Source organism: Chelonoidis abingdonii, chromosome 8 (genome assembly GCF_003597395.2).
Source record: "Chelonoidis abingdonii isolate Lonesome George chromosome 8, CheloAbing_2.0, whole genome shotgun sequence".
In the NCBI taxonomy this organism is placed as follows: Eukaryota; Metazoa; Chordata; order Testudines; family Testudinidae; genus Chelonoidis; species Chelonoidis abingdonii.
This window is the reverse complement of record NC_133776.1, coordinates 16,683,638-16,702,535: the sequence shown is the minus strand read 5'-3', so window position 1 is coordinate 16,702,535 and position 18,898 is coordinate 16,683,638. Positions and strand designations below refer to the sequence as shown.

Here is an 18,898-nt window from a genome sequence, read left to right as displayed (position 1 = left end):
GGGAATGGACAGATGGATCACTTGATGATTACCTGTTCATTTGCTCTGAAGAACCTGGCACTGGCCACTGATCTAACTAAGTACCACCATTCTTATGATGCCTCTGTGCAGCATGTCACCCTATTTGTCTGTTATGTTAGAAGCAATGGATTAGTAAAACCTTGCTTCTCTCCTAATTGGAGGAAACAAATCTATAAGGAGCATGATTGCAGCATCCAGAGAGCCATCACCGTTCTTTCTAAAACTATCATACAGTTTGTGAGGAAAGTATTTTTCCAACATCAGCAAAGCTTTTTACTTATTCACATACTAATAGTAGTTCCTGATGAAGTCAAGTTCTTATATCATGCCCATCACTAAGGTATTTCTTTGTTCTTGGAGAAATTTACAATATACACAACATGTCAAGAAACAGTCACTATAAAATGTTAGAGTTTGATTTTATTTCTTTTGACAAGAAAGTCAGCACTTCCACCCACCCCCAATACAACTTTGAGGCCCTTCTAGTTTAAAAAAAAAGATAAATGTTTTTCACATAGAATGAACAAATGTATTGCTAAAGGCAGTGAATAAAAATAAAAGGTACTTCAAGACTGGACCTTAAGTTTAGCTTCCACTATCGCCCTTGCTGTAACTAAAAGTCAAATGTGCAAACATTTCATATAAGCATTTGGCCAGCTTCATCATCATCTAAATGTTAAAGGGTCTTCTTTCAATCATCTTTTGTAAACCAAACAAACTTCCCTTACTCTTAGTAACTGAGAGCTTCACTATTACACAAATGAAGGATGTACAGTTATACCTTTCAAGTTGTTGGTTTTGTGACTTTAAATATGTATTCTACAATATATAAATATTTGAATCCTTCCAGCTGATAGACCTACTGATTATTTGCTCACTTATCCCTAAAGACTAGATACAATAACTTACAGGGTGTTTTCTTTTTGCTATCATTAGTAAAATGTCATTGCATAAATACAGTAAGTAAAACCTCTTCTCTTCCCTCTCCCTTTTTAAAAAAATACATTGACTAGTACTCGATATGTTTATAATTAGAATAATTTGAGAATAATGGGGTATCATTTATTTTACAGCAATATGCAGCAAGCATTTAAACTAAACAAGAGAGTTTCTAAGTTTACACTGGTTATTTACCACAATACAGAATCACCCTCAAAAGCCAAACAATTTAGGGTTAGACTACAGATGTTAAAATGAGACCCAAGAAGCTCTAAATGGACTGTGCAAAACTAAAATTCCACCATATGCTCAGCATAATATATTCATTTTAAAATTTATACCTTCATTAAAATTGTCTTGATACATAAAATTCAATGCGATACCTAACAGCCTTAGTAGTGAGGACATACTGAATCTTCTTTTCCAAACCTGAATTCTTGTAACAAACTATATTCTAATTATTCAACAAAGTGTTTTATTGAATTTTGAAGCCCATATTTTAACATGCTTGACTTCAGTAAACCTACTCACTACAATAGTTGGACCTAGTCCCAAATGTGATTCTTTTACAGATTATGTAGAATACAGTATTCTGAGACTATATAGACCGTGCACCATCTTGGGAAAGCTACAGGCTACTATGGATCAGAAAAACCCTGTAAGAGACTTGCAAGCAGTTACTGTTAAAATAATGAACTTCAGCCCTGAGAACAAAGCATTCAAATCATGGCTCAATTGGCAATAGTCTAATTGAAAAGCAACCATATCAAGCAAAAATTAAAAAGGGTCCATTTAAGTTGTTAAATAATATTTACCAACGCTCGAGGCAAAAAAACAGCCTATAGTATATTTAAAGAATTAAAAAAAAAAAAAGACAAAAACCCTATAAAGACTGGTGCCATAAAAGTGTAACAGTAAGTGAAAATATTTCCTACACCCTCTAGTTTTCCACCTTTTAATTTAGGGAATTGCAGCAGCTGCTGAGTTTGCAGTTTTCATGTTCTGGTAGCAGCAAGTTAATAAAACCCTTAAATTTAGAAGCTAGTAGTACAAACCAGATAAATAGATGAGATCTGCTTTAAAGTGAAGCTTTGAGGGGAAGAAATTCACCCTCATGGTGTTTCTGATAGAGATTTCATGAAGATGCAGCAGTTTGAATTGCTACTAGTAGCAAATTTAAGGTTTATTGTAAATATGACTATTGACAGTAAGCTGAAATAGCTTGCTATTAAAGAAATGGCTCAAACATTGGTTTTAAGTTTAGTAAAACATAATACTGTAACTGAACTGATGAAGTCTCCAAGATACTAGTAACAGATTAATTATTAGGTCATCATACATATGGAATTGCCTGGAGAAAGTTAGTTACTTTCATAGATATCAAAGTGCCGTATAAATGTGGATAAGCAATAAGTATTTGGTTATATGCAAGACTGCTACAGAACCAGCCAACAGAACAAACTCTTGCTTGGAGAAGTACTATCATCTCAAACCTACATTTTGAAGAACTGCAGGCAGTGGTTAGTAGAACTGCCTTCTAGCCTTAAGAAATCTCTCAATGAAGAGACTCTTTTGAGATAGCTAGTCCTCTACTTTTTGGACACGCTTGTGGATGAGCTGCATCCAATGTCTGATTGCATCAAGTGTTTTAGTTGCATATATGACCTTTAAAATTGTACTAACACAGTAAGATGCTACACTAGTTGAATTTGTCCAGCCTTTGAACTATATTTTCATATAGTTATAGCAGCCAGAACTTGCATTAGTTTGGTTGTGTCAGTGCTAGACATCCTACCTGGTTGCAGGCAGCTCAGCTTGCCCTTAAGACCAGGTCCAGAGGCACTGGTTTTTACTGACCCACACCATGAGATACTGAAACATAAAACAAGCACTGCTGCTCCCTCCTACCCCCCCCCCCCCCCACTTCCTGGTAGGGTACAGGAAGACAAGGAGAGTATGAGGTTTAGCTCTTGAGAGCACTATAGTTTACACAGGTTTCAGCCTGTAATAGGGTGCAGAGCCTTGTTTTAAAAAAAAAAAGTTTATTGTTGCATACGAAACAAGGTGCTATTTAGGAAGTTCAATCAATGCCCTGTAAGCAAGGCAGAAATATGTAGTGATACTTGACTGCTGTAAGGATAGTTACAGTACATTGTGCTTTGAGATGGATTAGGTAGCTATTTATTGCTAGCCTGAGCTGCATGATGCTTGTCCCCTTCTATCATGGTATACTAGGCACATGCATACCTTCAGTGTGTCGGTTTTACTTTTCATCACTCAGGTTCACTGTAGTCTACTATGATGTAGACTAGGTTTCATACACAAGTTCAGCTTATAAGATAGTTGCTCTGCTCCAACCCCTTTAGTAAGTTGGAGAGTTCCTACTGCTAAGTTAAATCTATTTTAAGACAGTGTATAGTAGCATAAAGTCATGGCTCCTGCAGCCAATGAAAGATAGAGATTATGAACACTATGTTTTGCAAGGGCAGCATTCCAAGTATTTAAATCATCCCAAGTTAGTCAATAACCATTGAAGCTTCAGGCAAGTTTATAAAGCGGTTCATTAGAAGTAGGCTTGGAAGGACAGATTTTTAATCTGTCAGTAAATATCCATTTGACCATGCTCAAACCAACTAAAATGTCTACATTGATAAACAAAATGTACAGAAAGAAAAATGCTGCTTGAGAACTTAGTTTGGTTTAGGGACATCTAACTGCAGATTCTGACACGTGAGGTTGGCCATTTGCGTTTTAGAGATTTATAATTAACTTTGAATCAACATCTGTCATTAAGTAGACATCTCACCCTGCTCCCTAAGTTTCCTACAACTGAAATAAAGATTAAGATAAAAATGTTTAATACAAAAAACAAATCTAGTTCTGCCAAGCCCCATTATAGGAAAATGTGACTGACGTTTAAGCCATGAATTAGTTTGGGAACAAATTTATAATAGAATGAAATTCAAGGGTAAGAACACCATACAGAAAGCACAAGATGCTAAGTTAGTTCTATCAGTTTTGCAGAGCCTTTCATGTTTGCCATTAATAAGTTAACGAAATCATGCCTAAATACACATTTTTAAATGAGTCAGGAACAATTGCTGTGTTGATGGCAACCCTATGTAGCTTCTGCCATGTTTATTTCTAGAACAGTTACATGTAGTAACTTACTACTACTCCTATATTTGAGCCATGATTATGTTTTATATTGGGTCTGCTGGGCCTATATTTTACTTTTATAAATGCGAATTTTTGTATTTGAAGTTAGATTTCCTTTATACAAGAAAATATGTGCATTTAAGTTCCAATGCTACAATTCATTTTCAAAAAAGTGGTCAAAAATCTATACTCCTTGTGCTACAAAATCAAAGTAGTTAGAACCTGAACATTTACACCTAACACTGGAAGCACTGCAAGAGATTCCTGTGGAGTTAAGTCACTCCTTTTTATAGTTTCAGATAATACAATCAGAGCAACTGAACTGCATTTTTCTATTTTTATTATTTTTTAAGTCTGACAAAGGCCTCAAGTGAAAGTCTGTCACTTTAATATCTAATCCCACCTATTTTTGCACCTTTAGTCTGGCTACGTAACATCCAACCAACATTCTGACTGCCTGCCTACATCAAAGGCAGATTTTGACATTTTATAAAGTTACAATAAGCAAGCCAACAAGTTGGCAAAGGGAGATTATAACAAGAGGTAATACAGTTAGTTGCACATGGCCACCAGGACTTTGTCAAGCTAATTGGCATTTTTTTAATCACTTGAGTTTCGTGGTCTAAAATGTGATCAGCACCCACAATTCAGTGAGAATTCCAATACAAAAGATATTAACGTTTAAGTTAAAACAATTCTATATTATGTCAGTTCTAGCTAAATTTTATGGCAAAAAACTAAATACTATTTATGTTCTAGGTTAACTTATAATCCTAGATACTATCTACTATCTTATCTAAAATCCCCTGAATACTGTACATTGTCTGTTCACACAGAAAAACATGTTTTGCCCAAACAAATAAAATATACCTGCTAATGAATGAAACCATCAGGTTTCTTGGACCCATGAACTGAAACCTACAGGCATGTTACACAATTCACAAGGAATAAAAACCTCAGTGATTATGAAAATTGCCAGTCAGCCTGCAACACTAATCCAGAATCCAGCACTATTTTGAAACAATCCAAAAAGAAATGAGGTTGCTTGTGAAGGCCATAGCTTTGGTGACAATCAGAGCCAAATTTAAGATCTGTGGTTTGTCTGGACCTGAGCAATTGCTCGAGCCTGGAGATCCCATTTATTTGCAGGGCTTTATGGCTACAGCATATTCTTCACTCATTGCACACATGACTGACACCTAGAAGACAAAAGAAACATTAAAAATGTATAGATAACTTCATCACAAGAGACTTAAAACAATGTGATAAAAGGTACCCCACTGAAAACTAACGCTGGAGGGACTCCTATCCTACCTCCTCTTATTGAGGAAGCAGCAATAACTACAAACATGGAAATGTATTTACTCTGTCCTTAATACAGAAAGTTTTCTACACCTGGTCATTCCATCGGTGATCACTCTCTGGCTATGCATCCCTTTCTTTGCCCTGCTCCCTTTCTTTGCCCTGCTGTTTGGTCATCTGTTAGTGACTTGCAGCTCTCGGTTCTTCTCTCATAGCAGATGTTAGAGACAGCTAGACCTATCTATACTGACAAACCCTTCTAGTGGAGATGTAGTTTATGCTTGCAAGAGCATGCTTTTATTCCTATAAGATGGATTTCCGTTAGAGCTTTTATGTTTACACCTTTGTTGGGTAATGGTGTAATTCCCCCCTCCACCCCGATGTTCTGAGCCCATACCACTATGCCAGCAAAACTGAAGTTTAGACTAGGCCTCAACTTGGCTTGTAATTTCTAGTTTGTGGAACAGCAAAGAGTCTAGACACATGCAAACGCACCTGAGGTGAGAACCAGCAAGCTATCAACCACAGAAGGGAGACCACTGTTAATTGCCTGAGCTGGGCTATTAGGGTTCATTTCAAAGTAGCTACACTCCTAAATTTGGTAGGAAGGAGTTTGAGTGTGGGAAACTGGTATTCTCAAAATCTGAATTTGGAAGCATAAGACCAGGACCATTGTTTATCAGACTCTTATGGAAAGTCTAGACACCCTTTAAACTTGCCCTTTAGCGGGACCTTGATTGTTTCTGTTCTTACCTGTACATCTTCACCGGCATTGTATTTCCCCTCTATTTCTTTGCCTAGTTCACCTTCTGGCAGCTTCAGATCCTCACGAACATCACCGCTTTCTGTCAGCAGAGAAAGGTAGCCATCCTGAATACAGATCAGCTACAGGGAGAAGTTGGTTTTTAGAACATTCATACTACTAATTTGTCTGAACAGCAAGATTTGCTAGTTTGTATTAGTTCAGTGTATCAAATATTGAAACTAGGCCATCCTGTTACTTGCTGCTTCCAATATCACAGTAGTTTGGAGACAGATTCTGCATTAGTCATGTTCATTTTGTTGCCTAATCAGAGTGCAAATCAAGACATTTGACAGTTTTAAATGACCTTTCAAGAGAAGGGATTGAAAACTATTAGCTTCTGCTAAGCTAAGTTAAGTTGCACATTTGTTTTCAGTGGTCATGTTACTAAGCACAGGGGTAATAGTGTCCTGGATGTTAGCACAACTACAAAATAAGCTGACTTGTGGTGGTTTAGAGATACTCTCTAAATCATCATCAGATTCCACTTATCTGAATGAACCACTGCAATAGTTTTTAACTCTAGCTCTTAAGTGCTGCTGTACAAGGCACACACAAGGTGAGTCAGGAAGAAAATCTGACTGCCATTTTCTGTAGCTAGTTAAGAAAATAACTAGCTTTGGACACCAAAAGGCTGGAATTTCTCTTAAGAGTGCATCACATAGGCTACATGAACTTTCATAACAGATCTAGAGAGGGCATTACTTCTCTGTAACTTCCTAGAGGGAAGTCTAAGTGAAGCTAAAGAACCAGGACAGTAGTCCTAAAAACACAAGTGGGAAGCTCAAGCGCTATAAAATTGTGATTTAGTACTTGCTATGTAGAACCAATAGCTCTGAAGAACTGTTACTATCCAGAACATGTACACTACAGGATGCAGAATACATGCACACCAGGGCAATAAAGAACAGTCCACCTTGATTAAGAGGTTTAGCATTAGTAATCTAACCATGTGACCTTGAGTTGGCCAATTAATACTAATTGAGGATGTCATTTCATCTGGACAGAAATCAACTTAATGACTAACATGAACTCCACCATATTTTTCTACCATTCTCCATAACTCATTACTTCAGAGTGATCGACCTTTTGACTTCATTTGTACCAAGTTAGCTGACAATTTCTAGTGTCCCTAACTCAGTGCACTCTGAATTCACAGCTGTTGCTTCACACAGACTAAAAGCCTTAACAGAAGTGACAAGGCTAGAAACTTTGACTATCCTAAGATGTTAATTATGTTACGGAGAAGTGAAAAGTAGACTGGCAGGTGACAGAGATTTGAAGTCTGGTTGATTTGTCAGTATCCTTCTAACACTTCAAAAAGTTAAAAGGAAATTTGTGAACCAGTTCCCTGTATCTACACTCCTCAGTAGTGTTCAGGAGGATCAGAATGACTTTGGAGCACTGTCATCTAAAAAGATTCAAGTCAATTTCAATTCAAAAGAAGTTCAATAGGCAGAATCAGATACAGCCAAGAGTAAATGTGCTGCTCTGAGGAAGTCCAGAAATCTTACCCAAGATAGTCTTTCCCAGCCCCTGCAGTAAAGGCACTTTCCCATCCTCCGGTATATAACTAACCATTCTCCTTTCCCCATTATAGAGTCCATATCATATGTACTCCCTGACAGCATAATGAAGGTATTATCCCACAATTCAGGCCAACAGTTTAGAGTTCACTGCTAGTATGCTCAATAAGGGAGCAATAACTATCCTCAGAAGAGAAAGAAAAAAGGGTCTGAAGTGGGAGAAGCAACTTTTTTTTAGTTTAAGCTAGCTAAAAAATTATGACATGCAGTTCAGGAGTAGAGCTCAGTTACAACAAGTAAATTAAATTGGTCATTATGGCAACAGTAAGGAAGCTGCCTAATAGCACCATCAGTAAACAGACTCACTTGGTAGTCATTCCTCTTGATATTTGGAACATCCATGTTATGAGTGGATGGGCAGATATCTTCATATTTTTTGCCAGTGAATATATCAATACCAACCAAATGAACCTGCAAGAACAGTAGTAAAGAGCAATTAGTTTTTCTGCAGTTAGGATCAGTCACTGGCAGCCCATTGTTCAAGGCAACAGTTGGAGTTACTTGTTCAGTTTACACACCAAACCAATTCCACTTGACAGGGAGACAAGAATTTTAGTCCAAGAGTTTATGGATAACCTGAAAAAGTCTGCTTGTATCCTTCCACCCCACCCCCGGTCACATATGAAGACTGTCTGAACCATTTGTCACAAAGGCAGACTAAGAAAATTAGAGCCTTGGTATCCCAGTTCTACAGTGATATTACTAGATTTAAGACTAAGGCTATGTTGGTTAGGAGTGTGAAAACAATTTCACTCCTAACTAGTATAGCAATGCCAAAAGGTCTCTTTTCCCAAGCCCAAAGTGTGTGCTGGTATAGATATATACTTACAAACCTTACCGTGGGCCATGCCTGAAAGATGAGAGGGAAATGGGATTTAAGCCTGTCTCCCCCAGTATTAGGGGCATTTCTAGAAACTCCCCAGTACTGCCAACACCAAAATAACCTATTCACAAGTCTTTTTGCTATGGCCTTAGACATATTTGTGCTGTAACGTGTCTATACTAAGACTCCCATGATTGCCAGACTGAGCTGAACTAGTATTACCACAATGGAATGTAGACTAAACTCTGGTATAAGCCACGCCATCAACTGTTAACTCCAACTAAGGTCTCTCTATCCACCCTCTTAAACATCAGAATCTGGGCTGTTTCCAGGTCACTTAACTAAGAGACCCCAATGAACAAGATGGTTACCTGCCCTTCTCTTTATTTTGGTACTTATTTCAGGGCATCTTAGCTGCTGGTAGGCACTGAAGATATTAAAACTAGCTTTAAGAACAATTTCTAGAGAAAGATACTAACCAAAGGTATGTCTACACTATGGCCTCTACTGCTGCACAGCTACCACAGCACTGCTGTAGTACCATAGCACATATGCTCCCTGCATCAGCAACAGAAAACATTTTCTGTTGATATATGTAATCCAACACACAGCATTGACTGATGTAGCTAGTCAACCTAACAAGATGTAGACCAAGCCTGAGGGTGCGATCAGAACTTTTTAGAGTCATGAGAGAGTGGGTTTATTTGCGGGGTACACACACCTCTCCTTACTGCTCTCAGGGTGGGGGTGGGTCTCAGATTTATTTTTTGGTATCTTTAGTTAATTGCTATTAGCCTCTATTGTTTAGATGACAGACATACCATAGGCTTCTACTTCAAAGTAGAAAGTGTAGTGAAGACTTAAGCACTCAGTTAGCATATGGTAAAAGCCAAGTATTTGTCACCTAGAACAGAGACAAGGGAGTGTCTACACCAGCCTTCAAAAATCAGCACATCAGTTAATTGCTAGTTAGCTAGAGGCACAAGAATCTAAGTGAAGCCATACCAAGGTCTAGTGCAAACTATGTCTACTTAGCCAAGCCATGTAGATGGCCTCAGAAAGTGAGGGGGGGGTGCCACGGGAGGAGGAGGAGACAGGGGAGACTCTTCCACACCGTATTGTACCTTAATTCTAGATTCTTGTCCAAGTTAAGATTTGGAAAAAGTCTATTATGGGTTATATTGAGTCCTTTAATATGTCAGAGGCACCTCCAGTTGTCTACAGTAGGCTGTAATATGCATTACTCAACATCTTCCAAATCATTCTTTAAGCAAAGGCTAGTCTGTAATCCCTCTACCTTCTCAGAGCACTTCCATCAAGTCCATAAACTCTAGTTCATCCCCATGGAAGTTTCAAGATTCCTCAAGCAAAAGGCATAAGTGGGATCTTGTCTTGACTATTACCCCCACTGTTTATCACTTGCTGTAGAGTTGGGATTGAACAGTACAAAAAACTTGCTCTGAGGCACAGGCACACTGGTATTATGTACATCATAATTCCATAACTGGAAAGACTAGAAATGTATCTAAGGATTTGACAGGTGATTTGTGCAGTGTATGTATAATTTATTTTTAATATACATGTACATTTATATAAATAAGTAATTGAGGGAGATCATCAAGCCTAAAAGCAAAGGTATAAGAGCGTGTCAGTCTTGTTTACCTTGGCATGACCATGCTTGCCAGTCTTAGAGGTCGACATTTCAACAATTTTGCAAGGACGTCCCTTGAGCACGACGAAGCCGTTCTTGCGCAGCGCAGAGCATTGCATGGGGTAGGTGGAGGAAGCACCCGCATCTCCAGTGGTGAAGTCAATCTCATCAGCCATGGTGTGCTGGGTCCGTTAGTGGGTATCACTAGAGAATGAGGAGCAGATGCGGTTTTTTACCAGCAGCCAGACAGCTGAGACACACGTGGGGGGAGGTCCCAGAGCTCGGGCTGCAACCCGAGCAGTTACACAGCAATTAAGCAGCCCCTTAGCCCGGGCCAGCCGCGGGGGTTGAGTTGCAGTGCACATGTGTCCTGCCTCCGCGCTGAGCGGCGCAGGGAGCCGAGCTGCGCCCAGGCTGCGCGGCGCGCTGCTGGCTGCCCGGGCAGCCCCTCAACTGGACACGGTCCGCCTGCCCCGGGCCGGCCAGCGGCGCGAGGGAGGCCTCCAGGGCACCCAGCCCTACCCACGTGCCTGTGGCGACGCCGCTGCAGCGCCCGGCCGGAGCGCGGAGGCAGAGCCGCCCTGCCTCACACACCGTGCGAGGGGGGGGCGAGAACCCTACGCCGGGCCCAGCCCCCCCGGGGAGGGTGAAGGGCCCTAACCTCCCACGGGGCACCCGGCTCAGCGTGGGGCGGCCCGACCCCGCTCCGGCAACTCCCGCGGCCGGGAGCGGCGCGCGCCAGGCCCAGCCCGGCTCTTACCCACCGATTGGAAACGGAGCGTCGCTCGCTGCCCACACGCGCCCGGCCTCTACCGCTACGGCAGCCGGGGGAGGGAGACGGGACAGAACAGCAAAACCTCATGCGCACTCCCCCGCCCACCCCTTCCGCTTTGTACCCGCGGACGCAGCTCTCATTGGCCGCCAGGAGGTCATGTTAGGCGGGGCTCCGTGTGCCTCCGCCCCTTCCATGTGACTCAGCGCACAAACTTCCGGCTCACCCGCGCCCCGCCCCTACCGTGACGATTCACCGCCGCTCAGCATTGGTTGGAGTCTGACCACGTGGTGCGGAAAGTTCAACTTTCCCCCTCCTCGATCCGCTCCTCCTCCATATGCCTTAAAGCAACGGCACTTCCGCTTGGGGCGTCTCTCCAACCGGAAACAGGTTTGCCCACAGGCATATGGGGATGATCCGCGTCTCGCCTACTATGGAAAGCGGCTTGGGTCACAATACCTCGTCCGCCCTCTCCAACCAGCAGCTTGTCACGTGACGCTGGCGGCCATTACTGCCGAGGCCACTTTAAAGCGTGTAAAGGGGCCGGTTTGGTGCTTGCCTGCTGTAGGCAGGGGGCGAGGGCGCCGCTGCCACTGAGCCAATCCACCGTAGCAGTGCCCCTGAACCCTAGGGGTGGTGCCCACTGTGCCTCCTGCTCCTGGCGAGGCCATGCAGCCCGCCCCTGCTGTAAGGGCCTTCCCTCCTTTGGTGCCACAAGTCCTGGTGGGACGGCTCCCCTTACAGCCTGCCAGGGGTGCACAGTCTGTAGAGCTGTGGTATGTATGGTCGCCAAAGTATTTAAAAAATAAGGGGTTATTCCTTAGCAGCCCTGTACCACTCCTCTTCCTGATTATATCATTAGTATTATTAAAAACAACAAGAAGTCCTCAAACCTATTAGTATTAATAATAAGCAGTACTCACCTACATTCACCATGAGTATTTCTTGCTCCTTTTGCAGCACTCAGCAATTCCTGATCTTGTACAGTGATGAAAAGATAAGGGATATTCCTTGTAATAAGGGACTGTTGGCAACCAAAGACATAACTGGCATGTCCCCCCCCCCCACCTGTGAAACACCAGGCCTGGAGTGAGCCTCTCACCTCGCATTCCACCCTTGTCTCATTTCAGAGTTTAGTAGCCAAATCCACAGAGTACTAGCTCAGAAGCAGCTATCGCCCACCCAACAGAGAGAGACGGTGGGCCAGAGACAAGCTGACTGCCACACTGCCTTTCAGATAAATGGGCCAAAGTATGCTTGTCTAACTTATGCTATGTGGAGCTTTGTCTCTTTCTAGTGGTTAGATGCATACAAAGGTTTGAGTCTGCTACTACCACCATCCTAATGTGCACTATTGTTGTGCTCTAGTAAAGGTTTATGCTTTGAGGCCCCAGGTTCAGATCCCATAGTTGAGTGAAGAATGGGCATCGTTATATTTGCTATGCTTTTTCTAACTACTAGGTCGTACTCTGCAAACAGAAGCAGAAACAGAACCCAGGAATCCTGCACATTCTAATGCTGGTTCACAAATAAAAAACAACAAGGAGTCCTTGTGGCACTTTAGAGGCTAACAAATTTATTTGGGCATAAGCTTTCAGGGGCTACAACCCACTTCATCAGATGCATGGAGTGGAAAATACAGTAGGCAGGTATAAATATACATCATATGAAAAGATGGGAGTTGCCTTACCAAGTTGGGGGGCAGTGCTAACGAGGCCAATTCAATTAGGGTGAACGTGGCCCATTTCCAACAGCTGACAAGAAGGGGTGAGTATCAACAGAGGGGAAAATGATTTTTTGTAGTGACCCAGCCACTCCCAGTCTTTATTCAGACCTCATTTAATGGTATCAAGTCTGCAAATTAATTCCAGTTCTGCAGTTTTTCACTGAATTCTATTTTTTAAGTTTTTTGTTGAAGAATGGCCACTTTTAAGTCTGCTATTGAGTGTCCAGGGAGATTGAAGTGCTTTCCTACTGGTTTTTGAATGTTACAATTCTTGACGTCTGATTTGTGTCCATTTATTCTTTTGCATAGAGACTGTCCGGTTTGGCCAATGTACGTGGCAGAGGGGCATTGCTGGCACATAATGGCATATATCACATTGGTAGATGTGAGGTGAACGAGCCCCTGATGGTGTGGCTGATGTGATTAGGTCCTATGATGGTGTCCCTTGAATAGATACATGGACAGAGTTGGCAATGGGCTTTGTTGCAGGGGTTGGTTCCTGGGTTAGTGTTTTTCTTGTGTGGTATGCAGTTGCTGATATTTGCTTCGAGTTGGGAGCGGTCTGTAAGCGAGGACTGGCCTGTCTCCCAAGGTCTGTGAGAGTGAGGGATAGTCCTTCAGGATAGGTTGTAGATCCTTGATGATGTGCTGGAGAGATTTTAGTTGGTGGGTATAGGTGATGGCTAGTTCCACAAATAATTGTATTAAAACTTATTATATCCCCACTTCAGGCTACTCCTCATAGAGGATAACAGCATGCCTCCCCCACCAGTCACTCCAACCTGCTGACATGTCTAGGAGGAAAAATACATTTGTTAGCTTGAGAACACAGGAATAATTATTAAAATGAATTTAGATTGCAAAACATTTAGAGATGAATTTGGGTGTTGTGTTAATATTTGTTTTGTTATTCTATTTTCAGTGTTTGTATTCTGGTTAACAGGAGCTGCCCCTTTGAGGACAAGGTGGGGCAGAGGGTGGGGTTTGAAGAAGACAGAGTAGTGTGGGGGAGGTGTTGCTTCTGTATGCAGAGGTTGGAAGACTCATGAATTAGCCTGCATCTATACTACAAGTGCTGCAGCGGCAGAATTGCAGCTATGCATCTGACACACCATAGCATAGACACTTCCTACAGCAACTGAAGGGTAAGTAATCTACCTCCCTGAGTGGCAGAGCAATCAACAGAAGAATTCTTCCATTGAGGTAGTCGCATTAGGGTGACCAGATGTCCCGATTTTATCAGGACTGTCCCGATATTTGCTTTGTCCCGTGTCCCGACCGATGTATCCCTCCCCAAATCCCTGCCCTGGCCCCGCCTCTTCCCCAAGCATGCCGCATTCCTCCTCCCTCCCAGGCTTGCACTGATCAGCTACGCCCTGCACTCACCCTGCTAACTGCTCCTGTCCAGCTTCTGGCGGTGGAGGGGACGCTTGGTGGCTTTTTATTTTTTCTCGTCGCAGGCTTTTTTTTTTTACTCCACATCCCGATATTTCATCTTTGTCATCTGGTCACCCTAAGCCACATCTGTCAGCTTATCTATGGTGTGGTGGTGTGAATTTTTCACAGCCACTGAACAACGTGGTTAGGTCACTCTAAATTTTAAGTGTAGACTAGGTCTTAGCCATCTTGCTTTAGCCTAAGGGCTTATCTATATGGGGAATTTACCAGAATAACTATGCTGATAGAATTATACTGCTATCGTTATGCTTCTGCATTTCCCCATGTAGATAAGCCCTTATTCGACAATGTGACCACAGCATTTGAGTTCCACATCCTGTCTGTCATGCCCTATGTCCACATTGACGCTGTATCTAATAATGAGAGATACAAAGATTTCTGATTGTTTCTCATGTTTCGTGTGCTATTACATCCTTGTGCTGTCAGGTATGGATCCCATTCAGTCTAACAACTGGAACTGACAGATGCTGTTTTTTATGGAGATCATGTTTCTCTGGCATGCAACTGCTAAAGCTGCTGCCAGGGGTTGATGTCACGTGTTTCAAGGGTGGCTTTTTGCCCACAGAAGATAGTGGCAGCTTGCTATTACAAGCAGAAGGAGTAAAGGCCAGCACCTTGTGGACACAAGGATATGGACTTAGTTGATGTGTTTTTCTCCTGTGGAGATCAGAGCTGGATCAGGGCTACAAGCATAGAGTGGTGAGAATCCATTATGATGGAAATATGTGATGACCAGCAGTGGGCCCCAGACTTTCATACGAGGAAAGCAACATTCCTTTAGCTGTGTGAGAAGCTTACCCAAATCCTTGGACTCCAGTACACCTGGATGAAAGAGGCAATAACACTCCAGAAACAAGCTGTTATTGCCCTATGGAAACTGGAACCTTGGACTGCTGTAGATCTGTTGGTAACTGATTCAAAGATGGCTAATCCACAGTTGGCATCGTGAACAGGCAATTATCACTCTACTGGTAAAAGTTGCCACAAAAAGCTGAGCAGCACTGGTATGGGTAATAGACATCTATCTGTCTAGACACTTCATGGCCTCTCCTTGTTGCTGTGGCCAAAAACCTCACAAACACCCCTGTGAGGTGGAATAGTGCTGTTATCCTCATTTTACAGGTGGGGGACTGGTGCACAGAGAGAGTAAGTGACTTGTCCAAGCTCACCCATGCTGTGGTGGAGCATGACATTGAACCCAGTTTACTATTATTTTTTATTTGGATTTAAGTAGAGGCCCCAGTCAGAGATCAGGGCCCAATTTTCCTATCGCCATTAAAGGGTATGTCTACATTACAAGTGCTACAGCACTGCGGCTGTAGCACTGCAGCTATGCCACAATGGTGCTGCAGGCAGGTGTTTGCTACAGTGTCGGAAGAGCTGTTTCTGTTGCTGTAGTAAATCTACTCCCTCAAGACACAATGGGTAGGTCGACAGAATTCTTTCGTCAACGTAGCAATATCTATAGCGGGATTTAGGTCGGCTTAACTACATCTCTCAGGGGTGTGAATTTTTGAGGGATGTAGCTAGGTCAGCCTCAGCTGTTGGTATTAAAAACCAGGACTGGGAATCAGGAAATCTGGGTGTAAATCCCAGGTCTGTGCTGTACTACCTTTGTGACACTAGGGAACATTTTTACGGAGGTAACTGTCCATTCTAGGCAGATAAGGCCTGAGCTACACTCAGATTTTGTACAGTATAACTTACAGTTAGGGGTGTGATTTTTTTTTTTCTGAAGTAATTATAATGGTACAACTTCTGGTATGGATGCAGTTATACCAGTACAAGTAGATGGGAATAAGCTATAGAACATTTATAGTTGTGATAAACACATTTAACAGGTATAACTGTACCCACACTAAGGGGCTGGTAGTTAAGTGGTGCAGACATGGTCTTGTGGGGGTGGAAAGTGAGAGCTTTATGTTGTGACGTTTCACTACGGTGCTTTGACTGTATCACAGTGATTCCTTTGAAACAACCTCCATTCCTCTCACGCAATCTTAATATGTTCCCCTCCAAGATAAATCCACTGAACCTCACACAAATATGAGGCAGGTTAAATGAATAAAATCGAGTAAAATATGGTTTCAGGTTCTCCAAAAACATCTGTCATCTGAGGTGGTTCCTGTGAGAAGCCTCTGTTCAGTGGTTTCTGCTGCACTTTACTACTTTGATGTACAGATGGTGCTGGTGAGTTTGAAAGGAAAACATCTAAAGTAAAATGTGGCTTTAACAGAGCCTATTTTTTATGCTAGGTATTTGTAACAGGCACAGTTTGGCTAATGATGTTGTAACACTCTTGGGGTTTATTAAATAACAAACCAGTGAATGAGAAAGGAATAACACTTTAATAAAACAAACTGGAGAGTGTCTCTGGTGAACAGCCCTGGGGTGTTCCCAACCCCTACCCCACTTTCCGGCCACATCTCCAAATTCCCACACTCATAACACAGTCCCTTATGAGGGAGTATCTCTAAATCACAATAGTTCATAAACATTTACATCTTCCCATTTAAAGAAAAAAGGATTAACTCTGTCTCTCTCTCTCTAAACAATTAACAACTATCTAATAACACATATTCAATTCTCAACCCATCTAGTACATTTCTATAAATCCAATGTCTCAACTACTTACCAGCACCTCACTGTGGAGTTAGTCTTTACCACTCACTTTCTTCTAACCCCTTCTCCAGGCAGGTTAGCAAGTCTCTGTGAGTCTTCAGGACTTTTAGGTTTTGCCTACACTAGCGCTTTTGTCGGTAAATTTTTTGTTGGGGTGTGAAAAAAACACCTCCCTGGCAACATAAGTTTCACCAACAAAAGTGCTGGTGTGGGCAGCACTATGTTGGCAGGAGAGGCTCTCCTGCCGACATAGCTAACACCGCTCATTGGGGGTGGTTTAATGATGCTGGTAACAGAGCTCTCCCTATCGCACGCAAAGAGTGGCTACATGGGAGACTTTACAGTGAGCGGCACAGCTATCACAGTACAGCTGTGCCGCGATGAGGTCCATAGTGTAGACATAGCCTTAATCTCCCACTCTTATTTCATTAGAGCCTGAGTTGTTCTCTTGTTCCTTGACAATTTCTCGTTTGTACCTCGATGATGAAGGATCAGTCAGCTGAGAAATGCCAGAGTCCGCCTCAGCTGTCAATATGTTGGAGCTTTCTGGGATTACTTGTCGATCCCTTCGATTACATCACAGTGTGTCCCCCTGGTCTGTCTGGACCACATAAGACCTTGGATTCAGCTGTTCTCTAATGGTACCCCTTTGGCCCAAGTATTAGAAAGTTGAGTCCTCAGGCACATTCTATCACCTGGGTTAAGAGATGGGCGATCATGGGCCCTTTTGTCAAAATAATATTTCTGCTTCCACTTCTGAATTTCTTTCTTCTTCTGTGTGGTTTCATTGTTATGAAATTTCAGCAGGTTAGTGTTAATTGGTAAATTGGATCTGCTCCTTCTTCCCATTAACAGCTGAGCAGCAGAAAAGCCATTCTCCAGAGGTGTATTTTGGTAAACCAATAAAGCTTTATACAAATCATTTCCATGGTTAAAGTATTTTTTCATAAGGTTCTTTTGCGTCCATATAGACTTTTCCACAAATCCATTTTATTGGGGGTAATTTGGACTTGATATTTTGTGATGAAAATCCCAATCTATGGCAAATTACCTAAAATCTGCGCTGAAGATTGTTGCCCATTATCTCTAAAGTCTTCATGTGGAATTCCGTGATCTGGAGGAGATTCCCTTCATGCCAGCTATCGCTGACTTACTATTAGTACTGTGCAGTGTGCAAATTTCTGGATACAGAGAATAATAATCTGAGACTATTAAATAATCCTTTGATTGCCAGATAAATTAGTGCCGACCTTTTGTGGAACTGGATGAGGTCTCAGTGGCTTTGCTTGTTGACATGGCTTGGATCAAGAAGGAAAAACAGTTTCCCACCACATTAGTGATGTTGTGAATGATCCATGGCAATACAACAACTCTTGTGTTTGTTGTTTGCACTTTTCAGTTCCTAAATAACCCTCGTGGGTCTTCTGTAGAATTTATTTTCAGAGATCCGACTTTTGACACCATGTAACGAGTTTGGGGTTCATTAAATAACCAACCAGTGAATGAGAAAGGAATAAAACTTTATTAAAACAAACCGAGGAGCATCTCTGGTCATCAGCTGCACACAGCCATGCGGTGTTCCCAACCCCTGCTTCCAAGGCACATCTCCAAATTCCCACTCTCACATCACGGTCCCTTATGAGAGAATGTCTCCAAATCACAATGTTTCATACACATATCTTGACAGGTGTCATGGGGATAAAATCAGAACTAGAGACCTGGGGTTACAGATTCATTCCAAACAAGCTAGTTGGGATAAATGGGCTAGAGAGTGTTGACACCTCCAACATTTTGCAGGCTCTGTTTAGCTGAGATGATTGACAGCAAAATGCCAACCTATCAGCTTCATCACCCTCTATATTCTGAATCACATGTTCTTCTGATGTGGTGGATTAGTATATAAGTACTTACTGAGGCAAAAGTGGCAATTAACTAGTCTAACTTCCAACCATGAAGTTGGCTCTCATGTCCTCTAAAGGTAACAAGCAGATTTCTGTGTTTCAATGCTAATATGTACTGCAGATGCCTATGATATTT

The 18,898-nt window shown here is 42.0% G+C and overlaps 1 protein-coding gene across 3 annotated transcripts; it reads right to left on the bottom strand.

Moving 5' to 3' along the window:
- Positions 1–421: 421 nt before the first annotated feature.
- Positions 422–11,181, bottom strand: EIF5A2 (eukaryotic translation initiation factor 5A2). Of its 3 annotated transcripts, none has more exons than XM_075068397.1 (5): positions 11,044–11,181; positions 10,295–10,465; positions 8,116–8,220; positions 6,175–6,306; positions 422–5,318 (listed from the first exon to the last, which is right to left on the bottom strand). In XM_075068397.1, the coding sequence occupies exons 1-5, from the start codon at positions 11,143–11,145 to the stop codon at positions 5,259–5,261; spliced, it is 570 nt and encodes a 189-aa protein (XP_074924498.1). In that variant the 5' UTR covers positions 11,146–11,181; the 3' UTR covers positions 422–5,258. The 3 variants fall into 3 exon arrangements, with proteins under 3 accessions (XP_074924498.1, XP_074924499.1, XP_032639573.1); XM_075068398.1 differs by having other exon boundaries at positions 10,295–10,487; positions 11,044–11,175; XM_032783682.2 differs by having other exon boundaries at positions 10,295–10,487; positions 11,048–11,164.
- Between the last annotated feature and the right edge of the window lie 7,717 nt (positions 11,182–18,898).